Source organism: Protopterus annectens, chromosome 2.part1 (assembly GCF_019279795.1).
Source record: "Protopterus annectens isolate FY-2018-M chromosome 2.part1, PAN1.0, whole genome shotgun sequence".
NCBI lineage: Eukaryota > Metazoa > Chordata > Ceratodontiformes > Protopteridae > Protopterus > Protopterus annectens.
In genome coordinates, this window is record NC_056729.1 from 1,164,268,795 (window position 1) to 1,164,296,194 (window position 27,400).

At 44.3% G+C, this 27,400-nt stretch overlaps 1 protein-coding gene across 4 annotated transcripts in view; it reads left to right on the plus strand.

The window, feature by feature from the left end:
- MRPL19 (mitochondrial ribosomal protein L19) overlaps positions 1-27,400 on the plus strand; it is a 294,483-nt gene that overhangs the window by 137,020 nt on the left and 130,063 nt on the right. For all 4 annotated transcript variants that reach the window (XM_044062696.1, XM_044062699.1, XM_044062697.1 and 1 more), the window contains exon 5: positions 14,653-14,837. In XM_044062696.1, coding sequence (XP_043918631.1) covers positions 14,653-14,837 — 185 coding nt within the window. The remainder of the gene's footprint in view (positions 1-14,652; positions 14,838-27,400) is intronic.

A 27,400-nucleotide genomic window follows, 5' to 3' on the forward strand; every position in this document is an offset into this window, starting at 1 on the left:
CTCTGCAACAGCAGCAAAATAACCCAAATAAACCTGCATGGTTCCTAAACATTCAGCTGCATTAATCAGAATTTAATCTAAACACACAAGGCAGACATTGCACTGACTTGTATGTTTCACTACTATAGCATTTAGATACAATCTTAATGTGTAGTATTAGATGCATCCTTATCATTCATTACTGACATAAGCTTCAGACAGCACATCTGTACTGTTCTTTTACTATATCCCTGAAGCTGTTGTGGTAACATTGAACCGTTATTTCTTGTGCAACTTTCCCATTAGCAAACGGACATTTTCTTGCTGATTTATGTTGGATTTACAATGAGCATGCTAGTTGGATTGACTAAACGTCGTGCACGATTTTCATGTTTCGCAATCTTAGATTGCATAATATGCAGTACACAGCTCTTCAGCACCCTGGACAGCTCAGCGAGACAAAACCACAGAGGGACAGAGCCACAAAACTAATTTTAATAAAAAGTATTGTAATAAATTTTAAAAATGTAAAAAATATTAAAAAAAAATCATAACTTTGAACTTTTACCTCTAGAGTTATGGGCAAAACAATAAATTAAGGAAACTTTTTAAATGTTGGTTATCATTAACTTAGAACTTCTCAAAACTATTTCTAGTTTTAGGAAGGATGGATCAAACATATGAATAAAAAAATTAGGGGCATCATTCCAAAGTCTGAATAATTGAGAGATATAAAAGCCATCCAGCAGGGCCCACCCAAACTGGAGGGGATCCAAGGTTTATTTGAAATTTTCTGTGGTGCCAAAGAAGGTAAAGAATTCAGGCCTATATTAGACTTGAGGTGTAAACCAATACATATTGAAAGCCAAGTTCTGGATGATCAGGGTCCAGTCTGACCTTCCCTTCCCTGCATTCAAGAAGGCATCTGAATCTGTTCTTTGAACTCCAGGACACAGCAGAATTGCAAGGGTGCCTAGGAAGTTCCTGTACTTCAGGTAGGAGCCAGTCACTATCATTTCAGAGCTCTTCTATTTGGGCTTATCATGGCTTCCATTTTATTTGCCAAATTTATAGCAGCAGTGTCAGCACGCCTTAAGCTATATGAGCTTTGTGTATTCCTTTACTTGGATGACTGGCTGTTAGTTGCCCCAACCAGGGATTTACTGATTTGAGCATGGGGACTACTTGCTCCAGCTGTTCTTGTTATTGGGGATTCATTGAACACAGCAGCGTCCCACATGGAGCTGTCACAGGCACAAACATTTATAAATTGCCACCTAAAGACATTGACCTTAAGACTGTACCTTCCGCTGGAGAAAATTCTTTCCAAATAATCAGTGGTGTGCAATCTCTGCCACCACAACTTAGTCCAACAGCAACTTTAGCCCTCAAAGTAGTGGTTTTGTAAGCAACAGCCATTTAGTTAGTTCCCTTAGCCAGGCATCATATGAGAGTTTTTCAGTTGCATCTAAAGTCAGTGGTCATAGGTATTAGACCCCACGTCCCAAATCATGTGTCTTTTTTGGTGTGCTGCTAGTAACTAGACAAGACCAACCTTTTATTAGGTTGCAGCATCTCTCTTTCCACTGCAATGGTTACCACAGCTGCATCATCCCTGAGGTAAGCGGATCATTGCTTAAGGTAGATAGTCCAAGGGAAGTGGATAAGTAAAGAGGCCTGTTTGCTCATAAATGTCATGGAGATGAAGACAGTCTTCCTTTCACTGCAAGCTTTTAAGGACCTTCTCCTCAGGGTGCAGTTGCCGTCCACTCTGACAACTTTGGCAGAGGTGTGGTGTATAAGAAAACAAAGGTGAACCTAATATTTTTCTCTGTGCTGAAAGGCCATGAGAGAATGGGAATAGGCTATGACCTCTCATTGGTTTCTGGTAGCAGTCCACATCTCTGGTCAAGCTACATCTCTTTAAAACAAGCTTGGTAGATGCTTACTGATGCCATATGAGTAGTCTGTCCAGCAGTGGCTCATGTGGTCTTTCACCATTGAGGTGACCCTTGCTGAGACCTCTTTCTGTCCCTTTCCATCAGAAAGTACAACAGCTTCTTTTCGCTAATCCCTGCACAAGGGTTGGGAGGGTGGCCTAATGGTTAAGGCGTTTGCCTTACAAACAAAAGGTGCAGGGTTTGAGTCTCACAAGGGATAATTGGCTTTTCTTAAAATAGCTCACAAGGGCAATTAGCCTAGTACTAACCTATGAACCTATGAACAACAGACACCAGTGGGCACTTAATTGTATGCTTTTCTCTCTTTCCTCATCATCCTGTAATTCCTGAAGAAGGCCAAAATGTGCTTTCTCTTAGCCCCTTTCCTTTCTGATGACCTGTTCTGTGGCATTTCCTTATGTAAAGCCTCTTCTCATACCTCACAGAGGATTACTTTCTTGCCCATCTGGCAGTCCTCATCCAGCTGTGTTGTCATTCAGTCTAACCATATGCTTTCTCCAGTTCCATTAATAGCCAGAGTCCCAACTTATCCAACTAAGGTAGCGCAAATCCTTACTGCAGTCAAAAACCCTATTAGTGGAAAGGTTTACTTAAGAGCAGTCTCTAACTTTCAACAAGGTCTAAAGGCTTCTTTCTAGCATCTCTATAAGTCAAGGGCATTCTAAGATGACTTTCAGTGGGACTGGAATTTGTTATAGAAAAATCAACCCCACATCTTGATTTGGAAAATATGATTTTTGGTGGTGTTTAGTTATGTAAAAAAGGTGTCTGAGATAGAAACCCATTCATGTTCATCGTGGTACACTGCTGCAGACATTACACTTGGGTTATCCTGCCGTCAGGCGGTTCCCCAGTCGGCCTGAGTTCCAAAGTCTTGGTCTGGCGTCGGTTGCTGTCGCCTCCTCCCTGACGTCAGTGCGGCAGGGGTATATAAGATGCAGCTGACGCTGTTTTCTTCAGTCTTTCTTGCTGCGAGGTGCCCGAAGCAAAAGCAGTTCGAATCCAGAACCGAAGTCTTCTACAAAGCTAAGTACCCCGTTGGGGAAACTTTTTCTTGCCTCAGACCGATGTCAGTAAAAGTTAATAACTGTATTTCTTGTGGGAAGCAAATACCTCATAAGGATTTCCATTCCTATTGTATCCCATGCCTAGGCCCAGACCACGACGTCACTGGTTGTCGGTTTTGTGCTAGGTTTAACAAGGGCACTATTAAACGTCGGTTTGATTTTGCCCGACATTAATTTGGCAGAAAATTTAATTACATCATGCCGTCGGAACTTCCGACGACAGGAATCCATAAAAAGCGCAAAGACAAGGACAGGCATCCGAGGCCCAAACCTGACGACGAAGCCTCTTCTAGGCTGGTCGCCGGTTCTCCGGTTTTCAGCGAGGCGCCTTCGCAGCCCCTGACGACCGCTTCTACAGAACCACAGGCCGCCTCCGACTCCCACATGGAGATGGCTGGGCCTTCGGACGCACAAGCTTTTCAGCCTACCGAGGCTAACCCTTCAGAGGGATCCGGAGTAGCTGAGCAACCCGAAGCTTCAGAGGTTGTTTTCAGACCTACTCAGTTAACCATTAAAATCCCCTGCCAGGACTAAGCCTACTTTAAAAACAAAGAAACAAATACAGCATTCTCCAGGACAGGCCTCCATGCCTAAGAAACAAATGCTCAAATGGCCGAAGACCTAATCACTCTGATCAGGGGGTCCCATCCCCCTCCTGCTAAAAGGCCCAGACAGGATGCAGACTATGACTCATCCGACCAGGTGTCCATTTCTTCAGATTCATCTTCAGACCTAGGATATTCTTTACCCCCTTATGAGGACTCTGATGCTGAGGAATCAATTCCATCAGCCTCCCTGCCTGAGGACTACTCCTTTGGGGAGACCTTACATACCATGAAGGGAGCATTTCCATTGGGAAGGCCAGGATTACTCTGAATCCAAGAAAAGGCTCAGAGACTTCCTTTTATTACCTCAACACAGACCCCTTGCTATTCCGCCAGTGTTAGACATTGTGGATGATGTGTATACTGAATCCAGCCTAAATCCTGACTCCTTACCTCCAGCCCCAGTTAAACCTGACAGATACTACGGAGTCCCTGACTCACACAAATTTCTGTATAAAAGCCCTGTTGCTGACCCCGAAACTGTTTCTCAGGGACCCAAAGGGATTAAGGCCTCATCAGCAAATAATCCAGTCCCCTCTGACAGAGATTCCATAGCATTAGACAGCTGGGGAAAGAAAGTATATACGTCTGCAACCTTAGCAATGAGAGCCTTAAATTGCCAGTTTCACATGCTAAAATATCAGCAATTTGTGATGTCTCAGTTAAAACAAAAAATGCTTCCAGATTCAGATCCTCCTAATTTTAAAGAAATGCAGGATTTATTGCATGCAGCTGAACAAGTGGGAAAACATACTTTGCAATGTGGTTTTGATTCTTTAGAGGCCTCCTGTAGTGAAGCAGTTACAGGCTCTGTCATTAGAAGGCATGCTTGGTTAAAAGAACATACGTTACCAGATCATGTCAAAGCAAAATTATTGGATGCATCTTTACAGCAGGATGTGTTGTTTGGAGTTGGCAGAAGAGGTAAGGCAAAATCTATGCAAACGGTAAAGGATTTCTTACAGGTTCAGCCACAAAGAATTGGTCCTTTCCGGCTACAGACAGATCTCAAAGGGGCAGATACAGACGTCTGAGAGGTAGAGGCCAGCCACAAGGTCCTTACAGGCCTCGACAATGGGGTGCACCAGGCCAGAAAGAAGGGAAAGACAGGCCCCAACCATATAAAAAGCAGCCTCAATGACTTCCCATTACAGCTGCCAAACAACTCTCTCTTGGCAGCCCCCTTGGGAGGAAAACTAGCACTTTTCTATCACAATTGGCATTGGATCACCAAAGACAAATGGGTTCTCAACATTGTATCTCAAGGTTACAGGTTCCACTTTCACACTCTGCCAAGGTTAAAAGGAATGCCAAATCTGCCACCAAATCAATGGGCAGAGGCCCAAAAACAAATTACAGCACTCATGGAAATGAGAGCTATTCAAGAGGTACCACCACAAGAGCATGGACAAGGATTTTATTCAAGACTCTTTCTGGTTCCCAGAAAGGACAAAGCCTGGAGGCCCATTCTGGATCTCTCTTCTCTAAACACTTACCTGGATGTTCCGAAATTCAAAATGTTGACACTTCAGCAGCTTCTTCCCATGCTGGGCAAGAAAGCTTGGCTCGCGACTTTGGACCTCAAGGAGGCAAACCTGCATGTCCCTATCAGACAAAACTGCAGAAGATAACCTCAGATTCATAGCAGGTTCAATGCACTATCAATTTTCTGCACTGTCCTTTGGCTTATCTACTGTGCCCAGGGTCTTCACAAAGTGCCTGGCACCAGTAATTGCATTTTGCAGACAGAAAGGAATTCAAATTTATCCGTACCTAGACGACTGCCTGATTCAAGCAGAGAGCAAGGACATTCTTCTAGAGCATCTGGCGTTTGTAAAACAATTATTAAATTGCCTGGGGTACACAGTAAACAAAAAGAAATCAAAACTAGTGCCCTCACAAGAGATAATATTCCTGGGTGCCAGCTTGAACACAACGGCCCAGATGGCTTATCTCATGCCAGACAAGCAAGGACAACTGACTCAATACTTTCAATTGATGGCAACAAAAACCCAAATCCCTGCAAGAAAAATTCTGCAGGCTTTGGGTTACATGGCATCTTGCATACTACTAATTCCATATGCCAGACTGCATATGAGGAAACTACAATGGTACCTAAAGAGTGTATGGTCTCAACACTGTCAAAGTTTGGAAACAGTTGTACCACTAATTCCTTGCCTTCAACAGGAGTTTCGATGGTGGGCTCAAGCTTGTCACCTCAACAAGGGACAGCCTTTTATTCAACACACAGCCAGGCAAACACTGACAACAGATGCATTGGATTACGCCTGGGGAGCACACATGGCAGGAAAATGTATTCAGGGTAAGTGGCCCGCAGAACAAAGGCATCTTCACATCAATCAAAAAGAGATGTTAGCTGTACAGAATGCCCTTATAGCTTTCAAGGACCGGCTGCATCCAGGGCAACTACTACTAAAAACAGACAACACCACAGTTATGTGGTACATAAACAAGCAAGGGGGCACTCACTCCTACCCCCTCTGCAGACAAGCCATGACCTTGTGGAACACAGCTCTAAACTTTCAAGTTCATCTGCAAGCACAATTCCTGCCAGGAGAGAAAAACACACTGGCAGACTACTTAAGCAGAAACATCATGGATCCCCACGAATGGGAATTGAATCCACAAATATTCAGAATGATAACACAGAAATGGTGGAGCCCGGACATAGATCTGTTTGCATCCCCAATGAACTGCCAGCTACAGAAATTCTGCACAAGGAGCTACCATCCACAAGCATGGAAAGTGGATGCCCTCTCATTCAGCTGGAAAAACCTACAAGTATACGCTTTCCCTCCACTACCTCTCCTTCCGAAGGTTCTCATAAAAGCCAGGCAAGAAGAGCCAAAGATGATCCTGATTGCTCCAGACTAGCCACGCCAGCACTGGTACCCAATCTTAAAGAATTTAGCACAAGAACCACCATGGATATTGCCTCAAATCAAAAATCTGCTGACTCAGCACAACAATCAGATACTTCAGGCTAAAGACCTCAAACCTAGCTGCATGGAAAATTCCTTAGTCAAGCAAGCAATGCCTCTCTCCAAAGCTGTTATGGATGGCATTCTGGAAGCCAGAAGACCTAGTACCAGGAAAGCCTATTCGGATAAATGGAAGAGATTCTGTGCCTGGAACCAGGCTCACAACCTTGACCCTCTTGTCCCAAACATTCCTCAGATTCTACAATATTTAACTGAGATGCTGGACAAAAGGCCTCTCTTTTTCATCCATCCAGATCCACGCCTCTGCCATCTCTGCTCATTACAACACTGATCCTCCAATTTTCTCTAATCCTTTGCTAAAACAGTACCTCAGAGGGGCTAAAAACATAAGACCGCCCCGTAGAGCACCTACTCCAACTTGGGACCTCAACTTTGTTTTGGAAAAATTTACTTTACCTCCCTTTGAGCCAGTTAACACAGCAGAATTAAAATATATTTCTTGGAAAACTGCTCTGCTCCTGGCAATAACATCAGCTCGAAGAGTTTCAGAATTACAGGCACTAATGGTAGTGGAACCTTTCCTCATTTTCCACCAGGACAGGGTGTCCTTAAGAACTACCCCTACATTTATGCCAAAGGTGGTTTCAAGTGTGGCTTTAAACCAAACTATTCATTTGCCAACTTTTTACCCATAACCACAGAATAAAGGGGAGAGACTACTGCATTCTTTGGACATTCGCAGGCAGTTGCGCTTCTACTTGGACAAAACCAAAGCTTTCAGAAAATCTGAGCAATTACTGGTAGCATATGCTGAAGGAGCACAGGGAAAAGCCATTTCAAAACAGACTATTTCAAAATGGATAGGACATTGCATACGTTTCTGCTACACACACCATGGGAAACCTATACCTAACAGCATTAGATCTCACTCCACCAGGGCAACAGCCACTTCAACTGCCAGTGCCTACCAAGGACATTTTGGAAGCAGCAACATGGAGTTCTGTGCATACCTTCACCAAGCATTACCATCTACCTTTATACTCTAAATCCAGAGCTGGCTTCACCACTGCTGTGCTGCAGGGCCTTATAGCCACACCTAATGCCTTATAGAACCAACCACCCTACCTCAGCTTTGGGATTCTACCCAAGTGTAATGACTGCAGCAGTGTACCACGATGAACATAGTACAGTTTTGTACCTACCATAAATGTAGATGTTCGAGTGTATACACTGCTGCAGTCCAGGTTACCCTCCCTCCTTCCCGTCTTCCTTGCTGGTACGTACCTATATCTTCCGCCCTTTACTGCCTATGGGGAGTATTTGCTGGTAACTAAAAGTTGTTGTTTGCTTTTCCTATCTATGTTTTATTAGCAATTTGAATTGCCTATCCATTTGGGGGCACCTGACATCTGGGGCAAGAAAAACTGAAGAAAATGGCGTCGGCTGCATCTTGTATACCCCTGCTGCACTGACGTCAGGGAGGAGGCGACAGCAACTGACGCCAGACCAAGACTTTGGAACTCAGGCCGACTGGGGAACCGCCTGATGGCAGGATAACACAAGTGTAATGACTGCAGCAGTTTATACACTCAAAATTCTACATTTATGGTAGGTACAAAACTGTAATATCTCAGTCATCTTATTTATTTTTTCATAAGAACAGAGTCTTGTGAACAAATCCAGCATTTATACAAATATATCATACATTTAAATTTAAACCAGTATATGAATATACCATTTTTTTTCCACAATTATCTAATAATTTTGAGTACAGATTGCATTGCCTAGATATTCACATACAAAAAAAAAAATCCCAGCAAGGCAAGCTGATGAAATCCCAACAACAATTAAAATGAAAAATCCCTACCTGGAAGGTAAACTCTGGCAGCAAATAATGTAAAATGTCTTTTATTGCAGAGATATTCACATATGTTTACCCTAGGTTCTTTGCAGAAAAAATGTATCTAGAATGGCGAGCAACATTTCTTTTGTCCTTTCCAGACTTGGTCAGAAGGTATCCAAGGTTACTCTGACCAGGTGGTTGTCTGAATGTATTACGTTTTGTTATTCAAAGTACAGCAGAACTGTACTGTGCATACTTCAGGTTCATTCTTGTAGGGCCGTGTCATCTTCCTTAGTTTACTTTGCAAATTATTCAGTGGATGACATTTGTGCTGCAGCAGCATGAGCTTCACTGCACACTTTGCAAGACACTACAAGTTGGATGTGATCTCCAGTTCCAGGTCAACTTTTAAAGCCGTTATTATTTGTGATATTCTGTCATGAATCCACCCAAGAGTAGCAGCTGGGAACTCTGTCTTGCTGTTGAAGTGGATGGACTAAATCATTTCAAATATAAAAGGTGAGCATGATCCATGTCCATCCAGTTCATATCAACTGCTGTCCTTTCCTTTTTCAGTTCCATCTCTAAATCATTTAAAATATAAAAGGTGAGCATGGTCCGTGTCCATCCAATTCAAATCAACTGCTGTCCTTTCCTTTTCCAGTTCCATCTCGGAGCGATATAGCTGATCCTTTGACACCTGTAGGATTAGGCTGTGTATTTCATGTATTACAAATAGCTGCTTAGATGGCCCATAGGCAAACTTGATTCGGAAATGGAGGAAAGCATGGGCCATTATGTGAGTGAGTTTATTAACTAGTGGCAGGCAGTAACCTTTATTAAGTAACTTGAAAGTTAAGTTAATATGTCTAACAAAATGGAAAATCTAGCCGTAACAGAATGGAAGATCTAGCCGTAACTCATTTCCAGTCAGCCTTGTATATAGTATTGTGATGATATGGTCAAGTGCCAGCAGGGCCAGTTGGAGTTTTGTAAAGAATTGTATTACCTTTGAATATGGAACTGATTTATTCAAGATGCTGGTGTTACAAATGTATTAAAACTGTATGTCATTTATATATCAAACTGATTTGTACAGGTGCTTGTAACTCATTTCCAGTCAGCCTTGTATATGGTATTGTGATGATATGGTCAAGTGCCAGCAGGGCCAGTTGGAGTTTTGTAAAGAATGGTATTACCTTTGAATATGGAACTGATTTATTCAAGATGCTGGTGTTACAAATGTATTAAAACTGTATGTCATTTATATATCAAACTGATTTGTACAGGTGCTTGTGCTGAAAATGTATTTGTGAAGTTTGCTCATGTTAGTGTATCAGCAGTGCACCCTGCTGAAATTACATACATTACTGTAACTGAATTAAATGTATATGTTTTAATAGAGCATACTGGGGCAGCAATGGTTAACCAGCTAGCTTAAAATAAGGGAAATGTAATTGAGCTGTTAAACCATTAAAATGCTACCCCACAATGCTGAATAGGACTGGAGATGCTAGATCTAGGAAAAAGTCTTTGTTCATTAGTTCAGTAAAAAGCGAGGAAGCCCCAGGCACAGTCAAAAACATTTTTATGTGTATTGTAGCTGTCTATGCTAAATTCAGTTTCAAAGGGGAATACTGTGAGAACCTAGACTCAGGTGACCAGATGATGTCATTCTGCCAGCCCTCTTGGAAATTATATGTTAGATATCACAAAGAAGTATTGAATATTCTGTTTTGGGGAACCTGACTAAAAAGACCCTCACCCACAGCATCTTGCCTTGCGGTAGTAAGCAACTTAACTAGGGAGCAGTAATTCTTTTAGATTAGTCAGGAATATAGTGAAGCTTAGTTTAGATATCGTTTTTCTTTATTTGTCTGAGTTTGTCCATCAGTGTTCTTTCCAATATTTTCTGTGATCTGAACTGTGTAGTCTACTGTGAATATATATTCAATATTTACATGTCCTTGTATTATTTATTATTAAATATATTTAAAATTTTTATTGTGGCTAATCCTTGTAGAAAGTATCTAATCTTTGAGAATACTTACATTTGTTTGCTAACACTGTGTGGGCCACTCCAGAAGACCTAGCTGTCTTGGTCAACTACTATCATTTGTATTAGTATTAATATTAATAAGGTGTGAATCTACGTTATAGTCTGGGCAGAGCGGGTAATCTGTGCCAGCCTTTCCCAGGTGTGTGTGTGTGTTTGTGTCAGCTACTTGGGGCAGGGACACGAAGCACTGGGTTCACAGAGAGGGTGCTGGAGGACCTGGCTTGGACATTCTGCTGAGGACCTAACCCTACAGCAGTACCAGTGGGAAGTCTTATTGTGGACCTGGAGGGAGACAGATATAGAGACATCCAGATCCCTGGCTGTGTGTGTTCCTTGTTTGCTCTTAAGGGAAATTCTACTTGATGAAGAGAGGTTTGCATATGGAAATACTGACTGTATCCATTTGTATTTCAAGTGCACATCCCTCTCCATAGTCAGTGGTGAGGATTCAGGCTCCTTGATTATTGGCCCAGCGTGGGGATGTCACATATTGGTGGCCATCACATATTGGTAGCAGCGGTGGGCATCACATTATTTGGCTGGCAGTGGAGGGATCATCACATGCTCACATACTGTTGAGCAGTGGTGTGGATATTAATTGAACTCCTGTAGCTTGTAAGCAGTGGTCACTAAAGAATGTGTTTGTACTGTCAAGCAGCCACAAAGTAGACATTCAGAGTTTCATATCACAATAGTTTTATTTACTTTTTGTTAGCTCATTTAGCCAGGGAGATCAGGCAAAGATGTCAGCACAGGATTATGGCAAGCTGACAAGGAACCAGTTGGCTGAGATGTGCCAAGCCAAAGGACTGGTGCATGACAACCTGATTAAAGGGAAAGGATTGCAGCCTTAATCCCAGTTGCAGCACAGACCAGCAACCAAGAGGATAACCAGTCTGTTGATAGGGACGTGCAGCTCTCATAAACAGGACAGTTCCAACTTTTCTTCAGAGGGCTTAAAAACCATCTGGAGTTACAATCTTGAACTGGAGGCCAAACGGTTGGAATTAGAATCAGCAGAGTAAATGCAGCATTCGGAGGCTGAAGAAAGAGAGAGACCGAGATGTTTGGAAGCCAAAGAAAATGAGAGACAAAGGCAACATGAAAAGGAAATGCTGACTCTTAGCCAGGGTCATGGAGGTAATGGGGAAGGGAGTAACCATACCCCAGAAGCAATAAAGGTGAGTACATTTCTTCCTCAGCACCATGAAGGTGATAATTTTAATAGTTTTGTTCATATATTTGAAAGAATATGACATACAGTTCTAATACATTGTAACATAAGCATCTTGTATAAATTGGTTTGATATTCATAGGACTTGTCATACTTTACAAAATTCCAGTTGGCTATGCTGGCACTTGCCCATATCATCACAGTGATGATGCTCCCTACTGTGAGTTAGGTGATAGAACCTGAGAGTTTCGTTTTCTGTAGTTTGTAGTAAAATAGAGTTTTGGGCACATAAAGAGGCCACAATGGTTGAGGTATATTCAAGTCTGGATAGTAAAGCATTAGTACGTAATCCCCATCCTGCCTCAATTGTCAGAAGATGAGATATTTTGTATTTATATTGGATCTAGGTAATTTCTGGAAAAACCTGGATGTGATGGCTCCTATTCCTGAATGACCAAACTACTAGCCACAGAACTTTGTAATGGACTGTGACTTGATTCATGTTACATTTAAGAAGGTTCCATATCCCTAGTGCTAGGTTATTTGTCACCTGAACAGGGAATCAGGTTCCTTGGACAGATTAGGAAAGTGAGTATTTTTATCCTGTACCACCTTCCTTGAGGGTATTATTCTACCTTGGACATATGCAGAGATTCCAGAGAGACTTGCTAGATCAATTTGCCAGGACATGGGAAGAGTTGCCAGATTCAGACATGTAAGGTAAACCTCCATTCTCACTCTGGCAATCACGCAATTCCATTGGAAATGAGACCATCTATCTAATGCACAGTGGTGGTCTTACTATAGCCATAGGTGCATAAGTTATTGTTTCCTGTCTTAACAGACTTTCTTGAGAATTCAAAATCCAAGTTCAGGAATGACCCCACCCAACCCCTTTGACGGATCTTTACTTTTTTTGAAAATCCAGTTGAAACTGAGCTGTGCACATGGGGAAGACAAGGGCAGTACTCGCACTAAAGTTGAGTGAGATTTTTTTCTAGAATGGATCACTACCTGGATTCACTCTGGTCCTGCCACCCCCAGCAGGATCATTTGCCGTGTTCTTGAAAGTACTGGTGATGGTGTGGCAATTTCCAGGCCAGCCATCTTGCGATATGACATGCTTCTCAGCGAAACAGTCAGGAGTCTTATGCCACCACACACACCCTTCTGCAGGGCAGTTTTCACATACATGACGGCTTGCCTGACTGTTCTACTCTGTAATCCCCTCCAGGATCTGCCGAGTGTATTCTTTTCACACAACCTTGCATCTCACTAGCCTGGTTACTATAGTTTGGAAATGACTATTCATATGCAAGTATTCTCGTAATGCATATACTGTAACCACTTAATCTACATGCAAATGTAGCAGTAACCTAAAAATAGCTCAGGGGAAGAATGATCAGTAATGCAGTGTTGTCTGTCTCTTGATCTGTCTTTGGATCACTGTCGATGGACCACCCACAACATGATGTATGTGTACAATGTCACTCTACAAAGTAGCAAGCAAGGTACTACAAGTGTATGCTGACTTGAGTCAGTGCACTTGATCAAGTGTCAACAAGCCTAACTTGAGAAGTTTGCCACCTCCTAAGTTGCTGAATAGTTTACCAGAACAACACTGAGGCAATTGAAAATTCATTCTTTATGGTCTCACCAACTCTTCCACACTCATACCTTTGTTTCAGTAACTGCTGCGGCTGCTGTCATCATGGCTTGTCGGTACCCGTCACTCATCCCTGTCTCACTGTCCGGACTCTACCTTCCCATGCCTATTTGAACTCCTCTGTGGTGGAGTATAGCACAACTTGTGTACTGCTATTTTTAGTGACAGTACTTTCTTTGCATTTGTCAGTCTTGAAAAGCACTTTCTTTTCACTTTACTATAAAGTGTCTGTCCCTTTATATTCAGTCTTGCATTATTTTGCCCAGCAGTTTGTTAGCAGTAATCTTCCTTAAGTAATCTCTCCTTTTTTATTGGTTGAACTGGTGCTGAATTTAGAAGAGCTGTGCATAACATTTCAAGTGTTGCCTCACGGATGCCATTTACAGCAGTAGTACAGGTCTTTATTTTGTGTCTCAGTGAAGCACCAAGGTATTCTTCAAACTGTTTAAACTCTGACCACTGACTACATTGGCTGATTTTTTTTTTTTTTTGTAATTTAAAATGTAAAGCACACACTACTGAATGGACTCAAAAAGTCCTTCAATCTACCTGGCCTGCACTTAGTCACAGATGTGATTCATTAATGGGGTGTTTTGGTATGTGGCTAGTGAAGTTGTTTCCTGCTAGAAGTGCTATTGCATTGTAACATCTTTACATTGTGGTGATGTAAGGCTGGGAATGCGACCAGTTGGAACTGCTCTGCATATGATTTGCAAGGTTTGTTTTTTAAAATAAGAAAATCTTTTGCTCACTGAAACTCAGTTGATTAGCTACGGCACCTGAGCTACTGCATCTTCTATGTAGTTTGTGCACTATATTTCAAGTCTGGGCAACATCGGAGTCAGTGTATCTTGACATGCAGTTCAGCATTGCTTTCATGATTTTGTAAACTTCTATTTGTACAGGTGGACAACTAAACCACAGATTACTTCTGCTTAGCTCTAGCTCGCTCTTTTATGAATTCCTGCTGGTCATTATTATTTGCATTTAGCTGTAATGCCATTGCAACAAACGGCAAGATTTTTTGAATCCTACTCTATCCTGTTTTTCCTGTCTTGCTGAAAATCTTAACCCACCTGTATGTAGTCCATTTTACTTCCAGCACACTGCATCACTTTGCACTTTTCTTAATATTAAACCTGTATAACTAAGGCTTGTCAGTTGCCCCTTAGTAAAGTGATGCGAGTCAGAATATTGTATTCTCATTGGTTTTGCTCCTGCAGCCATCCATGGGTAGAGAACAAGATGCATTTGCCAATATGCTATAATAATGATTTTCACGTTGTCTACAAATAGTAAAAATAAATACATTCCTTGTTGTTTTCACCTCTGCAGGAGTTGAAATTTGTTATGATCTCTACAGCCCCCGAATCCAGCAAATCGAGGTACTGAAGTTCGAAAAACGATTGGATGATAATTTGATGTACCTGCGAGATGCATTGCCCGAGTACAGCACATTTGATTTTGATATGAAAGCCATGCCTCCTCCTCCTCCAGGGGCTGAGGTGCCTATTAATCAGGTAAAGTTCTTAACTAATACAAGATTATCATCTAGAAGGATAGTGAAGTGTTCCTTCCAGGATATAGTTGTAAATATACACAGTTTCTGAAACCTGCCATATGTTAGAGAAATACAATATGTTTTCTAAGTTGTACACTTTATACATTTAAATTTTCTTCCACCTACTTATCTTCCACCTACTTATCTCCATATCTGATATCTGCCACGTAGCTGTCATACTTGTCCAAAACAAATGTTAGTGAGCTTCTAGTACTCTTAGTGCATTTCACACATACACATTTTAAATGTATTTAATTTAAAGCCCATTTGTTGAAATGCATTTGACTGAAGTACTACTGATTGAACTGCAGCAGGGTGAGAGTTGTCAGGGAAATAGACCGGAAAGGCCTCACCACTCCCGAAGGTCTGTTATTTCCTGATAATGCCCACCCAGGAGGGCATTATTGAGCTTAGGCAATGGGTTGTTTGTTAAATTGTTTTGTATTTGTTTTATCTGAAGTAGTTAACTTCATTTTATCTGCAACCTGTGGATATACGGATCCGTATCGGATCCGAGCAGGCAACTTTTTTTCTAGCATCTGCTCCAAGCTCCTCCCCTTACCCATAATGACCTGCCATCTCCTATCTTCCCTCAGATCTCGTTTGCTGCGCCAGTAGTGTGCATCGTGGTCTCCTTTGCTCTGAGCTCAGGGATAGTAAGTAGAATTTTTTTGCTGATATCTAGGTGTGCTTGACTAGGATTTCCCTTCTTCCCCTTGTGTAGTATCTCGTTTGGTCGTCTGTGTTTTTTTATAGTAGTAGTTAGGCCTGCCCTTCTCCTACCTGTGTGTGTGTGGTTTTTGGAGAGGTAGTGTTTGTACCTTGCAGTGCAGGACTATGGCTGACCAGACAAAGCCTGTTTTCAAAAAATGTACAGTGTGTGGCCATAAGCTTTCCCCGGTCGATGGTCACACTCTGTGTCTGATATGCTTAGGAGTGGCACATTTGTCCACTCAATGTGCTGTCTGTTCAGGTTTTAACCCTAGGGCCCTTAGGGATCGTAAGGCCAAGCTAGTTGCCAAAGGCCTTCTCCCTGCTGCCATGCTGGAATCTGCCTCAGCCTCGGTCTCTAGTGTACTACCTTCCTCCCAGATAGGGACTCAACCTCCCTCTTCGCCTGGCAATGGGTCTTCAAAGGACAGATCTTCAGTCAGCAAAAGAGAAGGAAAAGGAAAGGCGCAGAGAGGAAAGGGAGAAAAAGAAGGACAGGCATTGTAAGAGGTCCCCAGACAGGAGCTCTTTCTCAGCCCCCCATCTAAGATCATGAGGCCTGTTTCTCCACGGCTCCGGTCTCCTCGTTTCTCACCGGAGCCGTTGGAACATTCGGACTTGAGGCCCTCCTCCCCGCTGCGCAAACCAGCCAGATCCGAGTCAGCGGCCTCATTTATTCAGACCCAAATTCAGATGGGAGTCTTGACAGGTCCCTCTCCCTCTGGATGGGCGACCTCAATGCCTGTTTTTCGCCCCATTTCTCCTTTCTCGATCCGTGCTTCGGCTTTGGGGCTCTTGGATCCGAGGTTTTTCGGAGCTGGTAGCTCGGTGCCGACGGTTCCTCCAACCTCGACTCCCGCTGTTACCTTGAGTTCCTCGGATCCGAGTGACTCTCAGAACCACAGACAGGGAGTCCAGGTCGGTGGATAGGTTTGGGAAGCACGTATACTCCTCAGCGACTTTTTCTATCCGTGCGCTGAATTATTTGGCACATCTGATTCGGCTTCAGCGAGACCTTGCTTCGGAATTCGCTGAGTCACCCCCAGAGTCTTTATCGCCGCAGGACAAACAGCTGTTCTCGGTGAAAATGTCTACTCTGAAGTCAGTCTCAAATACATCTATGCGGCTACTTTCCCATGCCACGGAAGGAGCAGCTAGGGCGGCTGGGACATTCATAACCATGAGGCATCATGCCTGGCTCAGATTGTGTCAGTTTGCGGACCCTTTCAAGGCGTCGTTTATCAACGCTCCCTACGACGGTTCTTCCCTTTTTGGAAAGACAGTACGTGACACACTTGTCCAGAGCGAAAAGGACGGGAAGACTTTGTCTGTCGTCGGAGTCCGCTTCTCTAACCTTCAGCGGTCTTTTTCCCTAGGAATCAAAGAGGGCAGAAGAAGATGTGGTTCTGAAAATCTCAGTTTTCCCAGGATTCTCAGGACAGCTATTCCCCCAGAGACAGAGGAGGACAGGATCGACACTGACCCGGAGGTAGAGGGGGTCCCAGGAATTTCGGGTCTAGGGAACCATTCTCTGATAGACCCGGTCAGCAGCCCTGTGTGGTTGCCCGACTGTCCTACTTTGGAGGCAGTCGGGGGACGATTGTCCTTACACCCAGCGGCATGGGAGTCCATTACGACAGATCACTGGGTTCTTCAGATAATATCCAGAGGTTATACTATTCCTTTCGTTGCCCCTACAAGTATTACAAAACACCTCCCGGATGTTCCACCCGGTCACAGGGAAGCCGCAGCTCTAGAGGTTTCAAAGCTGCTTCTCAAACGAAAAGGTCCCCCCTGATCAGTCCGGATTACGCGTCTACTCAAGGTTCTTTTTGGTGCCAAAAAAGATGGGGGACCTCAGGCCCATTCTAGACCTGTCAACATTAAACCTGTTGGTAGCCAAACAGAAATTCCGGATGGTCACCCTACAGTCCATTCTACCTTATCTCCGAGAGTGCGACTGCATGTGCTCGTTAGACCTTCAGAATGCTTACTACCACGTCAAAATACACAGAAGCTCCAGGAGATTTCTGTGCTTCCGGCTGGGAGCCAGTCATTTTCAGTTCAGAGCCCCCTACCCTTTGGTCTCACCACAGCCCCCAGGGTGTTCACCAAGGTAATGGCAGTTGCAGCGGCTCACCTGAGGCTTCAGGGTATTCAGGTGTTTCCATACCTGGATGACTGGCTCTTCGCTGCGCCCAACAAGCATCAGTTGTGTCTGGCCCGAGATTATTTCATTTGGTTAGCAGAGCTACTGGGAATTACAGTCAATGTTCACAAATCACATTTGCAACCAGTACAAGTTCTAGACTTCATTGGGGCACAGTTAGACACTTTGCAGATGAAGGTATTCTTAACTCCAGACAGGATTCTACATCTCAGGTGCCCCATAGCTCAGATAGCGAACTCCAAGTCTTCAAAGGCGAGCAAGGTTCTCTGGGCTCTGGGCTCCATGGCTGCCGCCATATCTATTCTCCCTTATGCGCGCCTTCACATGCGGGTTCTTCAATGAACTCTGGCTATTCAGTGGTCTTGGCTAGACCTGCCCATGGAATTTCCAATCAAGATCAGTCACGTCTGCAGGACATCTCTTCTTTAGTGGTTAACTTCACCGGAGATATCAAAAGGACGCCCCTTTGCGTCACCTCCAGTCCAAACCACAGTGACCATGGACGCCTCCCAACTCGGGTGGGGGGGGACACTGTTCAGGAAGGACAGACCAAGGCACGTGGTCCCAGGCAGAGACCAATTTGCACATAAATGTTTTAAAGATGAGGGCAGTGCTTTTAGTGTTGGAAGCCTTTCACACAGTCCTCCCTCTTGGATTGATTGCAATTCAGTCAGTCAACATGTCGGTTGTCTGGTATATCAACAAGCAGGGGGGAACCAGATCCTACCCTCTATGTTGCGAGGCCATGAGAGTGTGGGAATGGGTGATTTCCACTAGTTGGTTTCTGGTAGCAACGCACATCCCGGGGCGCTCCAACATTTTAGCGGACAAATTGAGTCGGGCCATTCTGATGCCTTACGAGTTGTCTCAGTAGCGGAGGAGATTTTCCTTGCATAGGGTCAGCCTTGCTGCAATCTCTTTGCATCTCCTTCCAATGCGAAGTGCAGCGAGTTCTTTGCTCCGATTCCCTCACCAGGGGAAGTCCCAAGAGATGCTCTAGTCCATGCTTGGCTCCCCGGGCTTCTGTATGCTTATCCACCTTTACCTCTCATTCCAAAGTTTCTTCAGAAAGATTGCCGACTAAGTGATCCTCATTGTCCCATTCTGGCCTCGTCAGGTTTGGTTCCCATTCCTTTGGTCTCATCTCTTAGCTCCCCCTTGGGTTCTGGATCCCTGCCCGGATCTAATTTCCCATCCATCGGGGACACGTCCGCCCGATCTGGGCAGCCTCAAGCTAACAGCTTGGTTGCTCCAGTTTCGTTAATTGCCAGGACTCCCAGTCTTTCATCCGAGGTAAAATCCATTCTGGTGGCCTCTCTTAAAGACTCCACTGGGAAACTTTATTGCAGTAAATGGAAGCGCCTTTCCATTTGATCTCACAGAGAAAAATAGATCCCTTTACAGCCCCTGTTCCAGCGGTGTTGACTTCCTGTCTGGTATCTTTCAGCAAGGAGCTAGTTCCTCCACAGTGAAAGTACCTAGAGCTGTTTACTGAATTTCCTGTTTGCACTTATTTTTAAAATCGTTTTTTTCTCAAAACTTGCATTTTATCTGTCTTTGGCCTAGCACTCTTGTGTGGGGTCATTTACTGCACTGTTATAACTTGTTGATACTTGTTAACCTCTGCTATCTCTGAAAAAACAAAAAAACAAAAAAAAATCTTGCTTTTTTCCCACTTTTCTGAGATTTAAAAAAGTTCAGTTACAGGCTTGCTGTTCTTGAACTGTTCGTAAGTTTCTGTGAGGCCATTTTTTGCTTGGGCTAAAGGAAAGTCTCTCTGTTGATCAATGGCAGTGAAAAACATTGAGCAGCCTGCCTGCCCGCCCTTGTGGGAGTGGTTACTGACTTGAAACTGTAGTTTTATTGGCCATTTTGGGTCAATTCCAAAACTCCTTCATCTTCCTCTCTTAAAACCCTCTTTTGCGTGGTTTTGCTCGTTTTTGAGCATAGCGCAACAAAGTGCAGCGCCGCCTAATTGGGTTTAAACTATTCCTGGCTCCACAAAGTCTGCTCTTCACTTTTTCCCTTAGAACTGCTCTATCTCTCAATTTAAACACCATATTCTCATTCGAAGGCCCTTCACTGGTCTAATTAAGTAATCCTACAAGTTAGCACTATTAAACCATAAGCACTACTTACTCTTATACTCTCTACGATTACCCTGTCCTCTATTGGTCCGTCTTAAATTCAGTTTCCCTGTTACTCTAGCATGTCCAAAGGTCAGTCAATGGTTTCCTCTCCAGTCCAGCTGGTGAATCTGGGAATTTTGAGGCAATGTTACAACTGTCTCATGTACACGGACAACCCTCTCCTCCTCCAAACAGGTTCAAATATATGTGAGAGATGCAACTATTTAGCCAAACTGGAGGCTGAGCTCTCTCATCTCAAAACTGGTGTAACCAGTCAGGAGGAGAAGGTAACCTCACACAACACAATTCCAGTATCACATAGTCCCACCACATCAGCGAACCAAACACATAAATACACAAAAACATACTCGGGGGCTCTAAATAAAAATCTACCTAAGCAACAGAGATCTCCAAAGCAGACATCCAAGCAAACGCTACCTCAAAACAAAACACACACAACACATAACCCACAAAGTCAGTGTGCCAAGCAGCCACAGCCCTTAAGGCTGAATAACACACCTGATACTCTTGTTATAGGTGACTCTGTTGTCAGACACTCTGACGTCCCGCTCACCAGGCTGAATAAAGAGAAGGTCACGGTGAGCTGCCTGTCTGGTGCTAGGATCCGACACATAACGCAAGCACTCAGGTCACTCCAAAGCAAATACAAATATGACTCAGTCATTGTATATGCTGGTGTGAATGACCTGAGACGTACCTCCCTGGACTACATGAAAAGAGACATAGAGGAGCTCTCTGATCATGTAGCCCAGGCTGGTATGACCCTGACCTTGAGCAGCATCTTACCCTCACCTAGAATGATGCCACAGTACAAAGACAAAATGATCGATTTTAACAATTGGCTAAAATTTTGGTGTCATTCAAAGGGGATCGAGTGTCTGTCAGCCTGGGATGACATGCTCGATAAGCCACGTTGCTTCGCTAGGGATGGCTTGCACCTGTCACCACTGGGCTTTCGGATATTGGCAAAGGCTCTTGCCACCCCCCTAGTGCCTTTTTTTTAGGCAAGGCTCAAAAGTCAAACCCTCCCCCATAGACAGCACAAGGAACAAGAAACTAAGGGTAATGCTGCTAAACGCCAGAAGTCTTAACCTCAAGATGTTCTTCGTGTTTCACTGTTGCAGTCATAACTGTAGGGTGCTCCTGCCGGCAGGCAGCCCGAGGTCGGCCAGAATCCCAAAGTCTGGGTCCGGCGTCGGCTGTATAAGCTAGTATCCTGACATCAGTACGCCTTGGTACATAGCCCTCAGCCGACGCCATCTTCTCCAGTCTTTCTTGCCGTGCGGTGGAAAGCAGCTCGCAAAACGTTGGTTGGCGATTTTCGAACAGCGTATTTGGTTGTTGTCGGTCCGAAGTTGTTACTTCTCTTCTCAAAGCTAAGTACCCCGTTGGGGAATCTTTTTCTTGTTCCTCCGTTGGGGAATCTTTTTCTTGTTCCTCCGATGTCAGAAAAAGTTAATAATTGTATAGCGTGTGGGAAACAAATACCTCATAAAAATTTCCACTCTTACTTGTCTACCTTGCTTAGGCCCTGACCATGACGTTTCTTGTTGTAGGTTCTGTGCCAGGTTCAACTCTCGTACTATCAAGCGCAGGTACGATTGGGCTTTAAATTATTTTGGCAGACGCTTCAATTATAGAATGACGTCGGACACTGCCGGAGTTCAAAAGAAGCGCAAAGACAAAGACAGGCCTCCGAGGTCCAAACAGGACTCGTTGCAGCTGGAGCCAGCGTCCGGTTCGGCTGTCGTCAGTGAGGCGCTTTTGCAGCCCCTGTCGTCCGCCACTTCTGAACCGATGGCGTCACGGACTCCCATGGGGAGCCATCAAGGCCCACTATTTTAACTGCTGCAGGACCTTCGGACGTCGCTCCTTCAGATGGGTCCGGAACCGCTGTGCAGGTACCGGCTTCTGAGGGGGTTTTCAGGCCTACTCACATCACTATTTCAAAGGCAAAGACAAAGACTCCTACTAAGTCTAAAGTTCCAGCTCAAGCTGCTTCTGAATCCACTCCCAAGACACAAAAACAATTATTAAGGATGGCTGAAGATTTGCTTACAATGATTAGGGGATGTCCTTCATGGATGCATCTGCAGTCATAACAAATGGGTTGTCCTGTCGTCAGGCAGCCCTTCGGTCGGCCGGATTCCAAAGTCTGGGTCCGGCTTCGGCTGATGTCGCACTTCACCCGACATCATCTCTGCTGGTCTTCGGGTATAAAGGCATCAGCCGACGCCATTTTCCTCAGTCTTTCTTGCCGCGTGGCGCCCGAAGCAGAAGCTGTTCGCAAGTGCCAGTCGGTCAGATCCAGAGATTACTACTACCGAATACTACTTCGAAGACTTCTAAAAAGCTAAGTACCCCGTCGGGGACTCTTTCTTGCCTCAGCCGATGTCAGAAAAAGTCAATAACTGTTTAACTTGTGGGAAACAAATACCTTATAAAGATTTCCACTCTTACTGTTTGCCTTGCTTAGGCCCAGACCACGACGTAGCAGCCTGTTCGGCCTGTGCTTCCTTCAACCGACGAACGCTTAGGCGTCGGTCGGAGTTTGCTGAACAGTTTTTCGGCTCAGATTTTGCGTACATTATGTCGTCGGATCCTCCGACTACCCAAATTGTTAAAAAACGCAAAGAAAAAGACCGACACTCGCAGTCCGCGGTTTCGGCCGAAACCACGGTTAAGCAAGCGAGTGTCTCGGTTTCGGCCGAAACCGAGAAAACTGGTCAATCTTCAGCCGAATCCATGACTACTACTGAGGCTCCTGCTTCCTTATCTGAATCAGCCTCAGAAATTTTGCCTACAACTGTGGTTCCCACTGATCTATCAGACACCATCCCCTTGGATATCTCTACCCCAGCACGTGGTGCTGCTAGGCCTCCTGCAGCCATGTCTATTAAGGCCTTTGCCAGGGCTAAAGCAGCCAAATCAGCTAAAACAGTGCCTGTCAAACCACCCTCACTCAGGTCCACTTCTAGTTCTCAAGTGCTTACTCTGGCAGAAGATTTAATATCCTTAATTAGGGGATCCCAATCTCACCCAGACAGGGCCTCTCAGCCCCCAGAAAAGAGACCTAGAGCAGAGCCCCCCGAGCCTGTGTCCTCTGATGATTCTGCGGATGACTCAGACATTACAGACCAGCCAGAGGCTCCTTTTTCCAATTATGAAGATTCAGATGCTGAAGAATCCATTCCAGCTGCCTCTCCACCAGAGGAATTCTCTTTTGGGGAAACCTTACATGCCATGAGAGAACAATTCCAATGGCAGGGACAAGATTTCTCAGATTCAAGAAAAAGGCTTAGGACCTTTCTGCACTTACCACAACATAGGCCCCTAGCTATACCTCCTGTCCTTTCAGTTGTGGACGATGCATTTAATGATGTCTGCACTGCTCCTGATTCTTTTCCTCCAGCCCCTGCCAAACCAGATAGATTTTACAGGGTACCAGACACTCATCACCACTTATACAAGGCCCCACTTGCTGACCCCGAAACTATATCCCAGGGGCCTAAGGCAGTAGCCTCGACCACAGCAAAAAACCCTATTCCTTCTGAAAGGGAATCCAGGGCCTTAGAGAGATGGGGGAAAAAAGTCTACACCTCTGCTACTCTCTCTGCTAGAGCTTTAAACTGTCAGTTTCACATGATCCAATACCAAGAGTTTATGCTTGATCAGTTAATTAAAAAGCTGTCCTGTGATGAATCTTTAGATAAGAAATATGTATTAGAAATGGTGAATAACATCCAACAGGTTAGTAACCATTCTTTAAAATGTGGCTATGATGCATTGGAGGCTTCATTTAGATCAGCCATGACTGGCACAGTGATAAGAAGGCATGCATGGTTGAAAGAACAGGTCTTGCCGGATCATGTTAAAGCTAAGCTATTGGATGCTCCTATGGATAAGGCCAGTCTATTTGGGGAACCTGCCCAGCAGGTAATGAAGAAAATGGAAGAGAAGGCAAAATCTGTACAAACAGTTAAAGATTTCCTACAGGTTCAGCCCCCAAGGTTTAGCAGAAACTGGCCTGCCAAGAATTGGTCCTTTCCTGACTCCACAAGATCCCAAAGGGGCAGGAACAGACGCTCTAGGGGCAGAAATCAATCCAGAGGAGGTGCCTACAGAGGACGACAGTGGCAAGGCAATAACAGAGGCACAGACGCAACCACTGCCACTGCAACAGGACAATCACAGTGACTTGGCTCTGACTCCGCCTACCAGGGAGCAATTAGCAGCATCATTAGGCGGAAAGTTAGCCTTATTCTCGAAAAATTGGCACTATATTACAAAAGACAAGTGGATTTTGCAAACCATAGACCAAGGCTACCGGTTCCACTTCCACCCTTTACCAGTAAAAAGAGCAATGCCAAACCTGCCCCCAAATCAAAAATAGAAGCCCTGCACCAGACAGCAGAATTAATAAAGATGAGAGCTGTGGAAAGGGTACCAATAACAGAACAGGGCAAAGGATTCTACTCCAGACTCTTCCTAGTACCAAGAAAAAAAAAAAAAAACTGGAGACCTATTCTCGACCTGTCCATCTTAAACACATACATCATTGTCCCAAAATTCAAAATGCTGACCCTACAGCAACTTCTTCCCATGCTGGGCAAGGAGTGTTGGCTGGTAACTCTAGATCTCAAGGAGGCATACCTGCACGTCCCCATTCGACCAAATTGCAGAAGATACCTCAGATTTCTTGCAGGATCAGAGCATTATCAATTCTCAGCATTGCCCTTTGGCTTATCCACTGCGCCCAGAGTATTCACAAAATGCCTGGCATCAGTAATCGCTCACTGCAGAGTACAGGGAATCCAAATTTATCCATACCTGGACGACTGCCTGTTACAAGCGGACAACAAAAGCAAGCTGACAACAGATTTACAAAGGGTCATTTACTTGCTACAAGCCCTGGGATACACAGTCAATTTTCAAAAGTCAAGACTGATACCATCCCAGACAAGAACTTTCTTGGGCGCGGAATTGGACACAGTAAAACAGATGGCATTCCTCACTGCAGAAAAACGAGAAGAACTTCCTCTTTACTTCTTGGCATTAACAAAGCAGAACAAACTAACAGCAAGAAAAGTTCTGCAGGCCTTGGGCTTCATGGCATCATGCATAATCTTGGTCCCACATGCCAGACTACATATGAGAAAGTTACAGTGGTACCTAAAGAATTTATGGTCTCAACACAGGCACAGCTTAGAAACAGAAATACCACTAATCCCATGCTTAAAACAGGAGCTCCTATGGTGGGCTCGGGCATGCCAGTCAAACCCAGGCTTACCCTTCCACAACTTTCGAGCAAACCAAACCATCACAACGGATGCCTCAGACCTAGGATGGGGGGGCACACATGCTGGACAAATGCATACAAGGACTGTGGACTCAGGACCAGCTGCACCTGCACATAAACCAAAAAGAAATGCAGGCAGTAAAACTGGCAATCCTAAAATTCAGACCATTCCTCAAAGAAGGCCATTTGATGATAAGGACAGACAACACCACAGTCATGTGGTACATCAACAAACAGGGAGGCACTCATTCTTACCCCCTATGCAGAATGACTTTGGACCTTTGGAATCTGGCTCTCAGCTACAACATCCAGTTACAGGCAATATTTGTACCGGGAAAAGAGAACACCCTAGCAGACATTTTAAGCAGAACCACCTCGGATGCTCACGAATGGATGCTACACCCGGACATCTTCAAGGCCATCACAAAGAAATGGGGAATGCCACAAATAGATCTATTCGCTTCCCCACAAAATCACCAGCTCAAAAAATTCTGCACAAGGACATTCCACCCACTTGCATGGAAGGTGGACTCTCTATCCTTCAGCTGGAAAGGCCTGACAGCATATGCATTCCCACCTCTTCCCTTGATGCACAAGGTACTACTGAAAATCAAAGAGGAACGTCCAAGGATAATTCTGATAGCTCCGAACTGGCCAAGACAACAGTGGTACCCATTGCTGAGGAGCATGTCTCGGGAGAAAATGTGGTCAATACCTCTGATGCCTCTGATGTTAACTCAGAACAACTACAACATCATACATCCAAACCTAAAAACCTTGCAACTGACTGCCTGGAACATCACATAGCAGTAACTAACCCAGACCTTTCACAAAGGGTTAAAGACATTATCCTTGAAGCCCGCAGACCTTCTACAAGAAGGAACTATGCAGGAAAATGGAAAAGGTTCGTCATTTGGAGTACTGAAAGAGGAAAAGATGTGTCGAACATAGATATTGCTAACATCCCGGAGTACTTGGCAGAGCTTCTACATACAGGCCTGTCCTATTCCTCCATCAAGATACATGCATCAGCTATTTCAGCAGAATACAGCTTTGATCCTCCTGTCTTTTCACATCCTCTACTCAGGCAGTTTCTCAGAGGGATCAAGAATGTAAAACCTCCTAGGAAACCACCATTACCAGCATGGGACTTGAACTTTGTACTAGAAAAGTTGACACTCCCTCCGTTTGAACCAGCAGCAACAGCAGATCTACAACACCTGTCATGGAAAACTGCTTTCCTACTGGCTATTACTTCAGCAAGGAGGGTTTCGGAACTACAGGCCTTAATGGCAGTGCAACCCTTCCTAATCTTCCACCAAGATAGGGTGTCCATGAGAACTAATCCTACATTTATGCCTAAGGTGGTATCCAGAGTGTCTTTAAACCAGGCAATCCACCTACCTACCTTCTTTCCCAATCCACAAAACACAGGTGAAAGAATAATGCATACCTTGGATGTACACGGACAGTTACGCTACTACCTGGACAGAACCAAAGGTAACAGAAAAACTGACCAGCTCTTTGTAGCCTATGCAACAGGAAGGGAAGGAAAAGCAATTTCCAAACAGACAATCTCCAAATGGATAGGAAATTGCATAAGATTCTGTTACTCCTACCATGGAAAACCAATTCCACAGAACATAAGACCTCATTCTACAAGGGCTACAGCCACTACCACAGCTTTCTTAAGAGGAGTGGCAACCAAGGACATTATTGAGGCGGCTACTTGGACCTCCGTGCATACATTTGCCAAGCATTATAATTTACCTCTATATTCTAGATCCCGAGCAGGGTTTGCCACTGCTGTACTGCAAGGGATCCTGACTACACCATAATCATTATTCCTCCTCCCTAGTTTGGCTATGGTATTCTACCCATTTGTTATGACTGCAGATGCATCCATGAAGGACATAGTACAGTTTTGTACCTACCATAAATGTAGATGTCCGAACTGGATAGCATCTGCAGTCAGGATTACCCTCCCTCCTTCCCCTCTGCGGTACTCCTAGGGTATTTACCCTCCTAATAGCTAGCTGGGGGGGGGGAGTCTCTTATGGTGTATTTGTTTGTATATATGTACATACATGTTTATTTTTTGTGTTTGCCTTCTACTATTTTGGAAACATTGGCTTTTATCCAAAATTTAGCTTTCCAAGAGGGCAATTGGCATCTGGGGCAAGAAACACTGA